The sequence below is a fragment of the Solenopsis invicta genome, chromosome 10 (assembly GCF_016802725.1).
Source record: "Solenopsis invicta isolate M01_SB chromosome 10, UNIL_Sinv_3.0, whole genome shotgun sequence".
Classification (NCBI taxonomy): Eukaryota; Metazoa; Arthropoda; class Insecta; order Hymenoptera; family Formicidae; genus Solenopsis; species Solenopsis invicta.
The window spans coordinates 16097462-16113265 of NC_052673.1; the positions used below are offsets into that span (position 1 = coordinate 16097462).

Genomic DNA, 15804 nt, shown 5'->3' on the forward strand with positions numbered 1-15804 from the left:
TTTTATCGGAACGAAGATAATATTTTGTTTGACATATGCGCGCGCAAAAGGTATCTGGCGGGAGATATTTATATTTACGATTCGATTGTTGTATATCGACGATATATCGTGACGGCGCGGCGCGCGTTCTCCAATCTGTAGTGACCCCTCGCGGTGCGTCGCGAACCAACTCTGATTCCCCTTTCCCACCCGCGGCACTTCGACCGCTTGCACTGCGGCGCATTTATACGGGCGGCCTGTCTCTAGGCGCCTCAGTCTCTGATTGGGACGCGACGAGTGCGAGCATGGGGTTCGCGCGTACCCCGCGAGACGTACCGTAACGGCATCGCGCTTCGAACCGCTCGACGACGTGCAGCAGCAGCAGAGACGACGAAACGACTTCGCGAAATCGCTTTGACGACGACGACAGAAGGAAGAGCGAGGAGAGAGACGAAGACACCTCTTCGTCTCTGCATGGCTCCGCAATCGCTCGCCTATCTTTGATATCTTCCTCCTTTTCTCCCTCCCTCTCGCGAACTTCCGCGGACGACGCATTTCCCGGCGCGAGAGCGCGCCTAATCGCGTATGTCGCCGGAAAATCCACCGGCGTCGACGGACATTCGATTTTCCGCTCGATGAGTGAAGGATCAGCCGCGCTGAAACGAGTCGATCGGGACTCGCCGCGCTTGTGGTGATTGTCGGTGGTGATAGATTTAGGAAGGACTTCCTCCCCTGGATTCGGGACTCGGACAAGCGTAAGTACTTCGAGTCATCTTACGTACTTTTGTAAATTACACCATGAGGTACGTGCCGTGACGATCGTACTTTCTTAATGCGTATTGAGAACGCGAGATAGATATTGGTAGGTATTAAACGATTGACTCGCGGATCGAAGGAAATCGAGGTACGTCATCTCGATTGACGTTGAAGGCTCGACTTGAATTAATAAGCAGGTGCATTTGTGATTGGCGTAGTCTGAGCCTTTTTCTTTGTGATGAAAGATTTATTATGTGAAACAGAATATCATAGTATCTTTTATATTTCGGTAGCCAATTGTAATTGTATGTAGGATATCAAATATACAAATCATTAAATTTATAACGTATAATTTATTTATATTTAAAAATTTGTATAATTTATTCTGATTTATATATCTTTAATCAAATTTGTGTATTACATTTTTAAAATTTAGTTAAAAATTAAAAAAAAACATTAATCAAATTCTGAATATTTAGGTGAGGTAATCTTTGATTTCTATCGAACTTTAAACCTTTCGATATTTACTGGATGAAATGTTGTTTTGTATCATATGTAAATTTTGACACTTGGAATTTCTAGAGAGAGATTATTCCGCGTTTCCTTCTCTGTGACATTATATATAATATAATATAATTGTATACATATCTCTGCAATAGGATCGATTTCATATAAATATCATCGTGATAAGAAATGTGCATAAAATTCCTTACGACACACCCTGTAATTATGTAGTTAAGCCATTTAAATGAGAAAATGGAGCATCTCATTGCAGCAAGACATAAATAACTGATGCATCTACTACATTGCCAAGATGACTCATTGGTGAGTTTTCTTATCCAATGACACTGATAAGGAAACATGGCACGCGATATGTCAATGTTAGAGTTTAACTTGACTAAAATGGATATTCAAGATGATAATCACGAAAGTAGATAATCGAGCAATGAAGAATAGCGAGGTGAATTCTCTCTGGAAAGCATTGCAATTATATATATGGAATTATCATAAAATTAGAGGATTATATATTAATTTTACCGCACGCATGTGTATGTGTATGTGTGTGTGTATATATATATACTAACAGAAAAAATTCATAAATTTAATAATAAATATTATTTAAAAAATACTAATAGAATATTTACTTACGGTATATTTACTCTATAAGAAAAAATATTTAAATTAAAATAGTGATTCTTGTACTAAATAAATATATATTTACATTTAGTACTATTGAAATAAATATTTGTTAAAATTTAGTAAGTTTTTCTTCAGTATATATAGCCTAACATAATATTTATATTTATACGTAAATTTAAATTTAATTTACTGGTACATAAATTTCATCTATTATAATATTATACCATTCAGTATAGTATATTAATTTCACTAGGTCCGTAATAGGTAATAATTGATTAAAGTCTTATATTATATATACAATTTTATGCTATTATTATACCTTCCTATTCTGGCTACTTAATCACCCGTTAGAGTCGCTTTTACAGAGAAAGTTTCATTGTTCGAGCGATTGTAAGGAGACTCTGCTCCATAATCATTTAATCAATTATGAGTAATTGTGACTGCAATATGACTAATTATTCGTAATATAGATGGGTAATAATTAATTATAAGTAATCGAAATTTTATTCCTACAGTGTTCTTCGTATTGCGTTTTCTTAATCAGTCATTAAAACTTTTACATAAATAGCTTCATTGTTCTAACCATTGTAAGGAAATGTTGCATCGCGGTAACTTAATTAGAAGTCGTTAATGCAATCGGAATTGCAAATCGCGTGACTTTCTTTACGTTAAGTAATTTCACGTGATGCACTGCGGGAATGAAATAGATCGTCAATGTGTAATTCTCAAATTCAACGATACTTTCAAAGAAACCAATTTTCTGTTATAAGAAACACATTTCACGTTAATTATGCTTTAATTAATTTCTACGTATAATTATATCAATTATATGTATGATAAATTGCGAAATACTGAAAAGAGATCAAGATCGGAGATTTGGAAAAGTTATAGATCTAGATCGCGACGATACGCGAGTTAGATCGCGGTTGATGACGAGTGTGCACTCGCCCGCGGGACGGCTCGCGCGAGTAATGGCGCGATAATTTCGCGGCGATTGAATTGCCGACGCAATTACTCGCTAGAGGCGTACACTCCTGCGAGCGAAGACGATCGAGATAAGTGGACGGAGACAAAGCGTTTTGTCGCGTGAGATAGTCAGTCTCTCGAACGTCGCAACGAGATACTCTTGTCCGACAATAAGTAATAAACGCAGGCGTGGTGCATAAATAAGCGACGCATGGCGATGCCCGCGTATCGCGATTACTATTGAACGGCATTGAACTTTCGCTCGCACCTTATCGATCTAGTGTACATACGCTAGATATTGCACCTTGCACCTTGGCACGATTTTTGTGACTGTTTGCATAAGAGGGATTTGTATGGTATTAACGAAAGGTAATGTGAATTTGGATCTTAACGAGAGCAACATTTTTTACAATGGTACGATAAAAAAAAAATGAATAAATTTTTATTTGTTCGTTATTGGGTCCCAAAATTGAATGCCGTGAAAATTTCGATGTTTTAACGTTGCATCATTTTAACGTCTATCGATTTTTTGCGTTAATCTATCTGACGAAAGTAAATTTAATTTTAGTGATAAAGCGTACGACAAAAGTGTCTAATTTATTTTCGCTCTTTGGCTACGCGATATGCGGACAAATGACGTTATCGTGCATCGCAGAGAACTGAAATCATCCGTTGACAAAACACAATATTCCATTCGCTACTCTTACCAAGTATCATAGACGAATTGTCGCGGCCTGACATTCGCGCGACGGATCTCTGCGTACCACGCGAGCAGCGTTGCGGCTTCGGAACACCGTGCTGCTGCTCGTTACGGCTGTTCTCCGCTTAAAAGTGAATGGGGAACCCGCTCATTCATAAGATTTTCTTTCGAGGGGGGCAGCGACCAGCCGCGCGTTCCCTGCTCGCCGTCGTCCAGTCTCGCTCGCTTCGGCGTAGCGCCGAGCGTGCGCGGAGGATGTGCTTCGCGGCGACTGGACATGCAACTTATCACGCTCACTAATGCGAGGTATCTCTCGATCAAAGGACGAAGCTCGCGCAAAAAAGAGGAAATAATTCTTCGGAATAAATATTTATGGTCCGTGCGTAAACGAGTTTCGCGAAAGACCGAAAAATGGATGCAGCGACAATTTTTACATTGGCACCACAACAGCCAGCATGTAGAAGAGTAACGATGCCATTAGTTTGCCTTCTTTCTGTTAGGTTATCTAACTTTCTAGACTTTACCGTAGATACTCGTGTCCGGAATGCTTCGAGACGCTTCTCCGTGCGATTCCCGTAACGGGAAATTGATTACTACCTCTCCGAAATGTTTAACGGAATTGCGCTGTAATCTGCGTGTAGGCACGTCTTCTAAACAGAAGTTGAACGTTAAATAACGTGTAATGCAGAATTAATTAATGATAAAGACAACGAAAGGAACGAACGCTGCACACACGAAAAGATGAGTCTAATAACCGGCTGACATACATATTCAGAAAATGATTAACTAACAGCTGACTCCGAGCCGGCTTTATCTCGTCGGGAATATACACCAATCGTAAAATCTTTAAAACGTACGTGGCCGCCACACGTTAATGCAACAAATCAATGTCCGGATAGGGAGAGAGAAAGAGGGAGAGAGAGGGAAACACGTCGGATTTATCTCGCGGAGAAACACGCGGCTCTTACGCACTTTGTAGAGGTTTAACATCGTTAAAAAAACGCGGCGATAACGCGGCCGAAACATCTTTCTCGGTAATCCCGTCTCTCGCTCGCGCTCGACTCGCTCGCGCTCGACGCCGGCCGCGCCGGCCGCTGCAGATTGCAACGTACACCGAACATCACGATTAATGAACGGCTGTCAACAGCGCTGCATCACCGGAAAATCAGTTGCACGTATATCGCGGGCTATGCGCGCTGTCGAGATGCGTTTGGCGAGAGAGATGCGTGCGCTCGTGCATTGGATTAAGTTGGATTTCAGTACGTACGCGCGCATTCTGATATTCCGCACGATGACAGCATGATCCTTAGAGCAATCAAGAAGCATGTAATTTTTGCGAGGGGAAGATTACGACGAAAACCGAGCCGCTAGAGTTTCGAAAGTGCGTAGAGGGTGCCCCAGGTGGAGAAATTATGATGTCAGAGGAGCGAGGAGGTCCGCACTGATTTTGAAACGAATCTTCTTTTCTTTGTCTCGCCCCTGCGGATATCCCCTTCGGTCAATTTGATCAAGTTGAAGTTCAGGGTCCTCCCGTCTTCCCTCCTCCTCATTAATTGGCAGAACTTTATTCGCGAATGTTTCTTAGATTTCGGCCTCGAGTATTCGGCGACTCGCGCGATATTGTCAATGCGGTTATGGAAATGGGTCTCCACGAAAGGAGGTGAAAAAGGAGCAGACGAAAGACGCGTGGGGGAGAGCAATAAGTCCGGCCGAGGCGGGAGGTGATCAATCTCGGCGCGCTCGAAGGTAACTTTACGGGCCGGCGCGTAATGATAAACGACTTCGGAGCCGGTGCTCCGGACGTTATCGGGCCGCACGTACTCCGAGATATCGTGTTTCTCGTTGCCGTTGCAAAGACGCGGACCATGCGCGACCATGCGCGACGCGGATTTGCATTCGCGCTCGGCTACGCGCGCGGGCGTAGCCGGACCGGCCGAGCTCCTCGTCGTCGTCGTCGAGAACAGGTTCATTCCGTCGCGCGAAATGAATGAAATCGTTAGGCATTACGAACACGCCGACGCCAAGCCGCCGTGCCGCGCCGCGTCGGATCGTTTATCGGTACCCGGTATCAGTGCGCGTTCGAGCGCAATTATGCATCGCGTAACTCGATGCGCTTTGCGCGCGAGAGGGAACAGGCGCCGGCTTATACATCCGGTTTCCCGGATATACAGCGCCCATCGGGATGACTGTCATACTGTCCGTCGAATGCGACGCTGCGATGTCGTTCGTTACTAGAATCGGCAACTTATTTCGCTCGAGATTTTGCGACAGCTACGACGGCAAATTGAATGTTAATTTTCTGAGAAATGGTTCAGGCCTGTTTTAGAAGACTACAAAAGAATTTATCGCGTTAAGACGTACGAAGGTCTAAATATAATCTTCGTGCCCGGAAACGCTTAACTTTAGACGGGAAGGCGTAAATAATGCGCTCCGTCTTTACCAGTTTGGTTGTGTTTGTTTTGGAGACAGATGCTTCTATGTATGCGCGCGCGCGTCTGTGTGTGTGCATGTTTTAAACTGGATTACGTTTATACTCTTAAACATCGTTATGTACACTGGTAAGAGAGAATTTTAAAACTAACAGTTTCCTCAACAAAGAAATGTTGTTATACTTATGCGCGTGAGTGGGCTCTTAATATCTCGACGACGATGATATCTCGAATCTGAGTCTCTTTTACCCCGCGATGTAATTACGATTGCACCGTGCCTCCCGTGCCCCGTGAGCACCTCTTCTTGGCACGTGAAGAAATAACACCTAGATTATTGTAGGATGTTTATGACGCGATAAAAGCGGAGCGTTATAGTTCGCGACGATAAGTATCCTGAAAAAGAGTCTCTTACACGCGATGATGTATTTCGAAAGTCGTTATGCTGTTGCGAAAATTCTGTGCATATCTCAGCGAAACGAACATTCATAATATTTTATGAATAATGGAAGAACGGAATATGCATGTAAGGGAGACGTATTCATAAAATATTTATTGGCCTACTTATATTTAATTAGAAAAGTTTGTCAAGTCTGACAAGATCGACAGACCTCTCGGTTATTTCTATTGTACAAATCGTGTACTCTCTGTCTCTTCCGTCTTCATAACGCAAAATGGAAATAATTATGCAATTTTTCGTCGTCCGTTTGCATTGTTCTTTTCACGGGCATGTAGATTTTTGTCGTGAAATTGATCGAAAATGAAATGGACGCGTCTTATCGAGCCGCGAATAATGATGCGAAATCCTGTCGTGGGACGATTCTCGTGGCGAAAAAAAGGGGGAACATAGTTGATATTTAATGGGCTGTAAAAGAGCAAATGACCGTTAATTGCGCGGCGCGCCTCGATACGAGCATTATACGTCCCCGGACGGATTCGTTTTCTATATTTACCTTTCGCGAAATTATCACGTCGGCCATCGCCATAATTACGACGCAGCGAGACTTTCAATTTATCGCGATCTTGTTTTCCCTTAATAATATATCGGTGCTATCTTTGGTACGACGCAAGAATGTTGTCGTCGCATTGCTCGCGTATAACGTAACATTACATTAACGCGCGCGCGCGATTAAATTGCGCGGCCGGCGGCGGCGGCCGATCGTGCGTCGCAACACTTGCGTACGCCTCTCACATCTCACGCACATGTATATCGCACCGCAGTATTTATAAATTGCAAGATTATAAAGGATCTAATGTGAAATGAGCGGTGCGCGAGGTAATGCAATAAAGCATCAGAAATTGTTCGTAATCACTCGTAAAAATCTTACCCAAGACGAGATATCCGATGTGGATCTCGCGAAGGAACGCGCTTACCTGCGTGTGCGACACAGACACATTGTAATTTCGCAAAAACGTCACCAACTTTACGCGAATATTATATTACACGATTACTGTTTACATAACTCATCCCGCATAATATTTACCGTAATCGGCGATGAATGAGGGGAGGATGAATCGGATTACGTGAAGTCGCGCGCGCCCCAGAGAAATTATAGTAATACAGTAAGAGTAACTGCTTCCTGGCGATTAGGAGAGTTGGTAAAGTGAGTCGAAGGGATCGGAATTGTGTGCGTGCGTGTGCGCGTAAGCATCCCGTACGCATCGCTGGACCGACGCATAAAAATGATAAAGCGAGTCGAAGCGGTCGGAATTAAGTCGCCGGGCGACTCGTAAGGACGTTTGAATATATATATTTTTTTATTTAATCCGGTTCGGTCTTTAATTCTATTCACCCGCCTCATCGCGTCCGTTGCTATGCGGCGACACGATCGGCGGAAGAGGTCGTTTTGAAAGATTTAACTCGCGCGAACGGAGGAGAGCGATGCTCGAACGTCCCTGCGCGACATCGTCGCGTCGCTCATGCGTTTTTCTAGTTTCGCGCCATTTCGTTTTCTGTTGAACCCGACTTCATTGTTCGCGCAGCGACGTTCGTCGAGGAAGGATGTTCCACGAGCTCGTCGGCTCCTTATTATTCCATTGAACGGCACGCAAGGGACGGAATATTAACGAGTCGCTGCCCTACGGATATCGCGCTCACTCTTGTTCCCTATGAAAGCGCGTTCGTAAGTTTACCTACGTGAGCGTAATTTAAAGGCGCGTTACACCTGACGTAACGGTGCATCACGTCGTGTCTACGCGGTGTCACGAGGAGCTGCATTGTACGCAGATAAGTCGGGAGCGCGATTACACGCTCCCGCGGAATCTCGAGGGAAATCAAGTTCCCCTTAATCATCGATCTAAATATTTTCACGTTTTCATATTCCGCGCATTCCTATTTTTAATATATATTTTTTTTTAATCCAAAAATGTCGTTTCAACGCTCTATAAATTCCGTATCCTATTTCCAGTTTAAACTTGGTTTCAAGTTTCGATCAAGTTTCGAGTTTCAAATAAAACTGGCTGTAATTTCAGATACAGATTTTATTAGTATCTGTCATGACGGAATTTCGTATTTAAAAGAACACGTCGATTATATAAATACATAGTAATATCGCGGATTATCTCGAAGCTATAAGTTACAGCCTGTAAATGAAATACTGCATGTCGTGTTGACGTCGTTAACATTAATAATCGGCGCCTGTGTTACTTTGGCGACAAAATGAAAACGCGTCTGGCTATTTAGTATTTGCAAAGAGTTATCGATTATTTATCGTGGAATCGCGCGTAGGAACACACGAGATCCCGTTAACCACTTTGTGAAATAAAGGAGGACGCTATCGATTCCCGAATGCGCCTTTCGCCTGGCTGCGAAAGATAGCGCGTAAATCGCGTGTGTTTAAAGATTAAATTCAACGGTGCATCCGCGTGCATCCCTAATAGATTTCTCGACGCTGCGCCGACATTTATGAGAGCCACGGCAAACTCCGTCAAGTGCAACGACGTTTCATCCGCCCGCAACCCTGCTGTGATTCAGCAACTGCCGTCTGCGCCTTTCGCGGGTGGTGATAAAATGCCACAAATTAGCTTGTAAATTAGCCACCAGTCGCCCACGGTCGCTCGCTTGTTTTTCATCTACCGTATACGCCGCTGAGCATTTTAATTTATTTTTTACTTTTACTGTACACATAATGTAATTTCACAATTTTTATACATGGTGTCATGCAGTGTTTTTAGTTTGGAAAAATTCTTCAAAATTTTAGAAAAAAATGATTTTTTGTTTATTTTTTCTCTACCATTTTTTTCTGTTAAGATAATTTCATCTTTATTATCTTCTATATCAATGTTTTTAAAATTTCTGTCACATTTAAAAGCTCTAATAAATAAATAATTTGTTAATAAAATCTGCTGTCATTATTATAGTCATATTTTTTTGGAAGAATAATAAACCGCCTTTTTTTCTCTCAATTTTATTTTTTTGTACAAAAAGTAATATGTTTTGGTCACTCCTGTTTATACTAAAAAAAATTAAAATCGTCAGATTGTGCAGCTGTATCATGTCATTCGCGAAATATTTTATCAAGTGTGTAGCGTGTATCTGGATAAAGAATTCCACGGATACGAGATAAGAGTATCGTGAACTATCGCGTTGAAGGGGAGGATCGATAAGACGTTACACTCAAGTTGTTTGTTCCAGACGAGCCGTTTCCGCGGTCCGCGAATCAGTTATCTGTCTGTTCATTCAGGGCCTCTGTCGACTTAAACTTTGGCATTTTCATCGTTGCGTGCATAATAATGCATCCGATGTGCAGTATGCGCGTGGCGCCGATGGCACGGGGCGGGTTAACCGCCCGAGGTGAGACGCACGCGTGTGCGTCGTATCGCGGGAAACGCGATACGATGACATTTCGCAGTCACCTTTCGTAAATCGTAATCCCGCGCGATCCTAACTGGCGGCGAACGAATCTCTCTCTTCTTTACCCTTCATCCGTTCCCGCGTCCCTTTTACGCGCTAATCCCTTTCTCGTGTCCGCCGATCTTTCTTCATTCCCTTCCCTCCTTCTCCTCTCGCATAATACTGCAGACGTTAATAAATCATAGGCTCGAATGCGAAGAGGATGAGAAGCGCCGGCTCCAAAGTCGTCGTGTCTGTCTTCATTTGTGGGTTTCTTCGAAAAATTGAAGACGACATTTCCTTCTAATGTTCGATTAAGCGACGGTACGTTTTATTCTTTAACTTTCGATTGCGAACTAAGTTTCCATTTAACTTTTATGTAAAATAATCCTTTGTGCTATGCCTTTGTATTTTCCTGAAGGTGATTTGCAGATCTCGAAGATGATTCTCAAGTTAGCTTTGATCAGTCCTCGACGAAGATTCGTCGAGTTAAGGGGGGTCCAGACCGCATGGAAACGAGGTTTTGTGGGGTCCCATGAATGGAGTGTTTTGTCGCAGGATATTATGTCGGCACGGCGCGTCTGCGACGGATCACTTCCCACGATTATCTTCTCCGGTCGTCGCATGCCAGTGGTTGGGAAATTAGGATGATAATATGAAGCGAGAGGGAATATTTAATTTCGCACACTAGTCAATGACCTTAGAATTGTTGGAGGGAAAAAAAAAAGTCTTTGTACATTGCTCTAAATGCCTTCAAAGATAATAATATGCGCGAATTAATATTATATAAAGAATTAATAGTTCAATACAAAATGCGGATACGATTTTCGATAACACGTTTCAATCGTATGCGGAAGCCGACCTTCCACTCATTCACGCAGATCGATATGCAACATTCTTGAAATTTATTGGCGGTCGCCGATCCCGCGGTTGTCACGGACTTCCCTTTGAATCCGGCAACACAGTCAGACGCATTAATTCATTCGTGTCCATTCGGCTGGCGCAATGTCTACTCATTAATCCGCGGCGACGCGCGGCGTAGGCTTATTTATCAAATAGGAAAGTCCCGTTCGTCGTCGAGATTTCCATTCAGCGAAACTCGAGCGCGCCGAAACGTCATCCCGCGACGCGACGCTATTCAGTCGCTGTATCGCAGCGACCATGTCTTACAATGAGTTCACTTGCGACACTGCGAGCTCCCGATATTACCTGTACATTACTCGACGAGCTACACACAACGTTGTTGATGGAGATTTATATACATGGTCGCCGTGGGGAATCGTAGCAGGAACTGAATGACTCAATGGACGACGGAACGTACCATATGCGAATAACGTGCGTAAAGTAGGCCTGTTCGGAAATAAACATGCGATTAAACAACGGGAGCAAAAAATTGAAAGACCATCATTCGATCCTTTGACACTCAATATTATTGCAATAAACGTGCGATGTGTTAGTTAAATGTTTCTTCACATAGATTTTCTGAAAGAAGAATTTTGTTATGTGTTGTTCATTTAAATGATACTGACAATGAGCGTCAAAGGATCGAATGGCGTTCTTTCAATACTTTTTTTCCTCCCGTTGTTCTTGTCTCATGTTTATTTCCGAACGGACAACCTACTTTACTTACGTTCGCGTACGTTCCGTCCATTGAGTGATTCTACGATTTTCTGATACTTCAATAAAACTGTTTTATTTTTTTTCATGTAGATAATAGCCGTTCAATTAGCAAAATGAGAGTTGCAAATAATTAAACTTTCTATTTTTCATGATAAAAAATACTAGGTTATTTTGAAGAAAAGAATAAACTTCGTGTAATACAGGCATACAAATAATTCAAGTTACGCACGTGCTTCAACAATAATGTAAAAAGCATTCATGTTGTTTGCACCTTAAAATCTTCGCTTTTTTTCTTTCTCTAATGTCCAAATGTGTATCTACCTTGTCTTAAGTGCAAAAATTTTAAAGATTTCAAGCAATACGAACAAATCTAAAGTTTGCAGACAGAGATTACTCGAGATTTCGGTTAATCTGTGTCTCGTATAATCGTGGCTTCGTATAGGGGGTATCATAGCAGAATGCAATAGGCATGTATAGTATAGACGCACACATATACACACATACACATATATATATATATAATATACACATGTATATATAGGGTGGTTGTACGACCAGTAAGGGGGGAAAATATCGCAGGGATGACCGCGCCATTGTCAACAGACGACACCCGGAGTGGTCATTGTCTGGCGGACCCTCGCGTTTTTTATTCATCGGCTGTTTATAATCTGCCTCTCACATCTGCGAAATAATGCCCGCGGATTTGCATACGCAACGGTATCTGGACGTAGAAATATCGCGTGAGAAAACGAATCGGGGCCCCGTTAGCGGCACGTTGTAATTCCCTTGCGAACGTAGCTTTCATCGGAACGATTAATAATCTTCGATCATGATATTTCGAGGGAAATTTTGAGAAATAAAAAATCATAAAAATTTATGCATATTGATCGCAATTTTGATATAATATATAAATACAATCAATTAAATAGATGCAATAGATGTATATAAACTTGGATTTTTTAAATTGCGTTATTTCTTTTTACACTTATTCAGAATATGTACATAGCTAACAATAAGTATTAAGTGTGAAGAGAGCAAAGAGAAGTAATATTGATAGAATAATTCATAAGAAATTGATTAAAAACAAGAAATTAATAAGAAAATGTGATAAAACGTAAATAAGGAAAATTATAGTTGGTTCAAAAGTTAAAGGAAAAAGTTAAAAGAATCTATTATTTTTATCTAGTAACTTTGAGAATTTTAAGAATTTAAGAAATCCGAAAATTGTGCTGAAAGGTTTCCCTTTCTACGAGTAACCAATAAAGATCCCCATTTGGTCCATTAGGACCTATATGGTTCTAAAAAGGTACGGAAGTCCCTTGTCACGATCTAAATCTTTTCAGTTTTCACCGAACAGTCTAAATAGGAGGAGGTGTAAAAAGTTGCGGAGCATCTAAATCGAGAGTGAAAATTTAGAAAATCTTGAAAACTTTTAGTTGATTTAAAACGGTGTATAAATATAATGATGCATACCTCGTTTATGTAATATTTAAATTTTAAATTTTAAAGCAAACTACATACTAATAATTTAAAAATATTCAAGATCTTATTCAGTTCCAAATATTCAAATAAAAATAAAAGTGTAAATAGAATAAAAAATAAAAAAAAAAAACGATTAAACCATTCAAATTGAGATAAGCCCATAGATGATCATAGCAAGATCTTGTGTTGAAATAATGTTTTCTGTGTGATTTTTAAAAATAATAATATACATTTTCTAAATATAAACTTAATGTATGTTCTAATATATTATCATTAATTTATTAAAAATTTAATATAACTTTTTATGTCTACTTTCAGTTATCGAATCATTTAAAATCATGTCGGTGCTACTGGAAGGGAGGTCGTATAGACCGTTCAAGTCTTCGGAGGAGTACCTGATAGCGATGAAGGAGGATCTGGCGGAATGGCTAAACGCCCTGTATCCGGAGCTCAGGATCAATCTTGACAATTTTATGGACAGACTGGACACGGGCGTCGCTCTATGCAAAGTGAGTGTGTGTCACAATCATTTGCTTGTCAACTTACAACTATCGCGGAAGCACGATTGTCCGTGCGGTTTAGCGCTCGCCGTGCACCGCTCGTAACGAGGCGATCCTTATCGCACGACTTATCGTCGTCGAAAAATTCTCGCAATCGAGATATACCCATTGACCTCAATCTTAGGACACGGTTGTCACGGTTCTCCCGCTCCGTTCCGCGTTTATTTTCTCGCCGGTTCGTAAACATCCGCCTATACGGAGTATCGCGAAAGTACGGCTACATACATTAGCGACATGATTTCTTTAGAGATACGCGTTCCTTAGCGAGCATTTTGCAGCAAGTTGTTATTCGAAGCGATACAAGTTGTAAATCTTCAACTCCAAATAACAGGCATTGGCAATATTGACGTTACAAGGATTAAAGATGCCAGTTAAAGGCGTGAGAAAAACTTGAGTCATGTGCTATATTAGTTCTTTGAATTGTTTGAATATGAAGTTTCCTGTCGATGTGAGGTTTCTCGGAAGTTTTTCTGGATATGAAGTTTCCTGTTGAAACGCTGGTGTCATTTATAAATACACGCGGCACGCGCTAAAGTATAAAAGCTGCATATGTGCACCGCGACAAGCGGGAAGAAGGATGCCGGGTGACGTTCAGCGGAAGCTCTTCGTCCTGCGTGGCGTGAATTACGATTGAACTTAATGCGAGTGGGAAGAGCGAAGAGCGTAAAGTGTCTTTAAAAAAATTTTTAATTTCTCCGGCGGTTTTTCTACTTCATTAAATATTATGAATATATTATCATTAATTCTATGATTCTTCTTTTAATTTAAAATCCATTTTCGTTTATTAAATGTATCAAATATAATATCATAATCTAAAAGTAAATAATTCAGTAATAGTCTCTCAATATAATCCTGGCTCTATTAAAGATGATCACCCTCTTACCTATTTTAATTTTTTTAATTATTTAAATTGTCTTCTAATTATTTAAATAGTATAAATTTTATCATTTATATTTTTAAGAATGAATGCTCGATGAGCATGTACATATTCTCTCCTTTCCTTCGATATATTCTCCATTATCGTTAAAATTTACTTTTCCGCGAGACTGGTAATGGCGAATATAGATGTCCACTTAAACGAAGTTGAGATTATGCATGTGACAGCTCGCGCATGTTACTTTTTCGTCAATAAGCGACAACGGGTAAAACCTGTATGATAAAATCACTGGCTCTTATTGACGCGCGGTGTTGAAACAAAAAAATAAAAATAAAAAAAAACATAAAAAGAAAAGAACATGCGTACAACCTGTATCTCCCACACGGCCATGCCACTCGACATGCAGCAGCGGATAGAGTAGTCATTCGTAGCGTGACCGATCGGCTGTCGACGGTGTACACGGTCAGCTTATTAGCGCGGGCATTATTAAAGCAATTTTAACGAGTCATTAAGGGCACGGCAAATTGAAGCGTTTAAAAAAAATACGAGACACAATGAGTAATGGTTTAATTACCCGATTAATGCGGCCGGCAATCGCGACGATGTTGTGCCGGACCACGACTGCCGTGAAAATTACGTGCTTGAGATTTGCGCGTTTGTATGCAATCGCGAGCCGAGATAAGTGCCGGAGCGATAGAACGAGCTGGATGCGAATATTATCGGCTGATTCATTACTGGGAACGCGAGAGAGCAAAAAGAGCCTGGCTGTCGTGCAAACGCAATGCGTCATTACAATCCGCAAATTAAAATTTGTTATTCGGTGAACGACGTTCCAATGCTGCGAATTCTTACGCTTTTATTACCGTCGTCTTATCTCGCTGGATCCGTAATGGTTCCTGGAACGATACCGCACCCGATCAATCGCGATCCAGTGTGGATCGGCCCGCGTGCCGGGTCGAGACTCGGCGTCGACTTTCACTGATCTACCGATGACGATTCACCGCGGCCACTCGAGCCGACCGAAACGAGCCCCATTCATCGCCACGGGCCCCATCGCGTGCGCCCATAATACCCATCGGACCCGCGACGGGTATCCGATCGACACGGGTCGCGACGCTCGTATAAATGCCGGGATATCGGCTGGATTGCGCTCGTTATTAGCGGCGACGGCGGCGGCGCGCTGCCATCGTCGTTATAAATTTATGCCGGAGAAATATTTAGAGTAGGCTGAGGACGATAAAACCGCGGCAGCTCGTTCGCGGTGCGTGCGTGCGCTCCCTACATGCCAACTTGGAGAAAGTCACTGGTGCATCGAGTGTGCACCTAAGGCCCGATTCAGGCTACAGTAAGGCAATAATGCAGTTTTTACGTTAACATTAGGTCAAACTTTAATTCGTACACATATAGTTACCAACGTTTTCGAAAGAAATGAAAGATTACAAAGAATAATGAAAAAAAAAGAGAAG

General features: G+C 41.6%; 1 protein-coding gene across 1 annotated transcript in view; it reads left to right on the forward strand.

Moving 5' to 3' along the window:
• The first annotated feature begins 234 nt into the window (after positions 1-234).
• LOC105197829 (GAS2-like protein pickled eggs) overlaps positions 235-15804 on the forward strand; it is a 62623-nt gene continuing 47053 nt past the window's right edge. Inside the window, exons 1-2 of the mRNA XM_011164385.3 lie at positions 235-734; positions 13220-13410. Coding sequence (XP_011162687.2) covers positions 13240-13410 — 171 coding nt within the window. The 5' untranslated portion in view covers positions 235-734; positions 13220-13239. The remainder of the gene's footprint in view (positions 735-13219; positions 13411-15804) is intronic.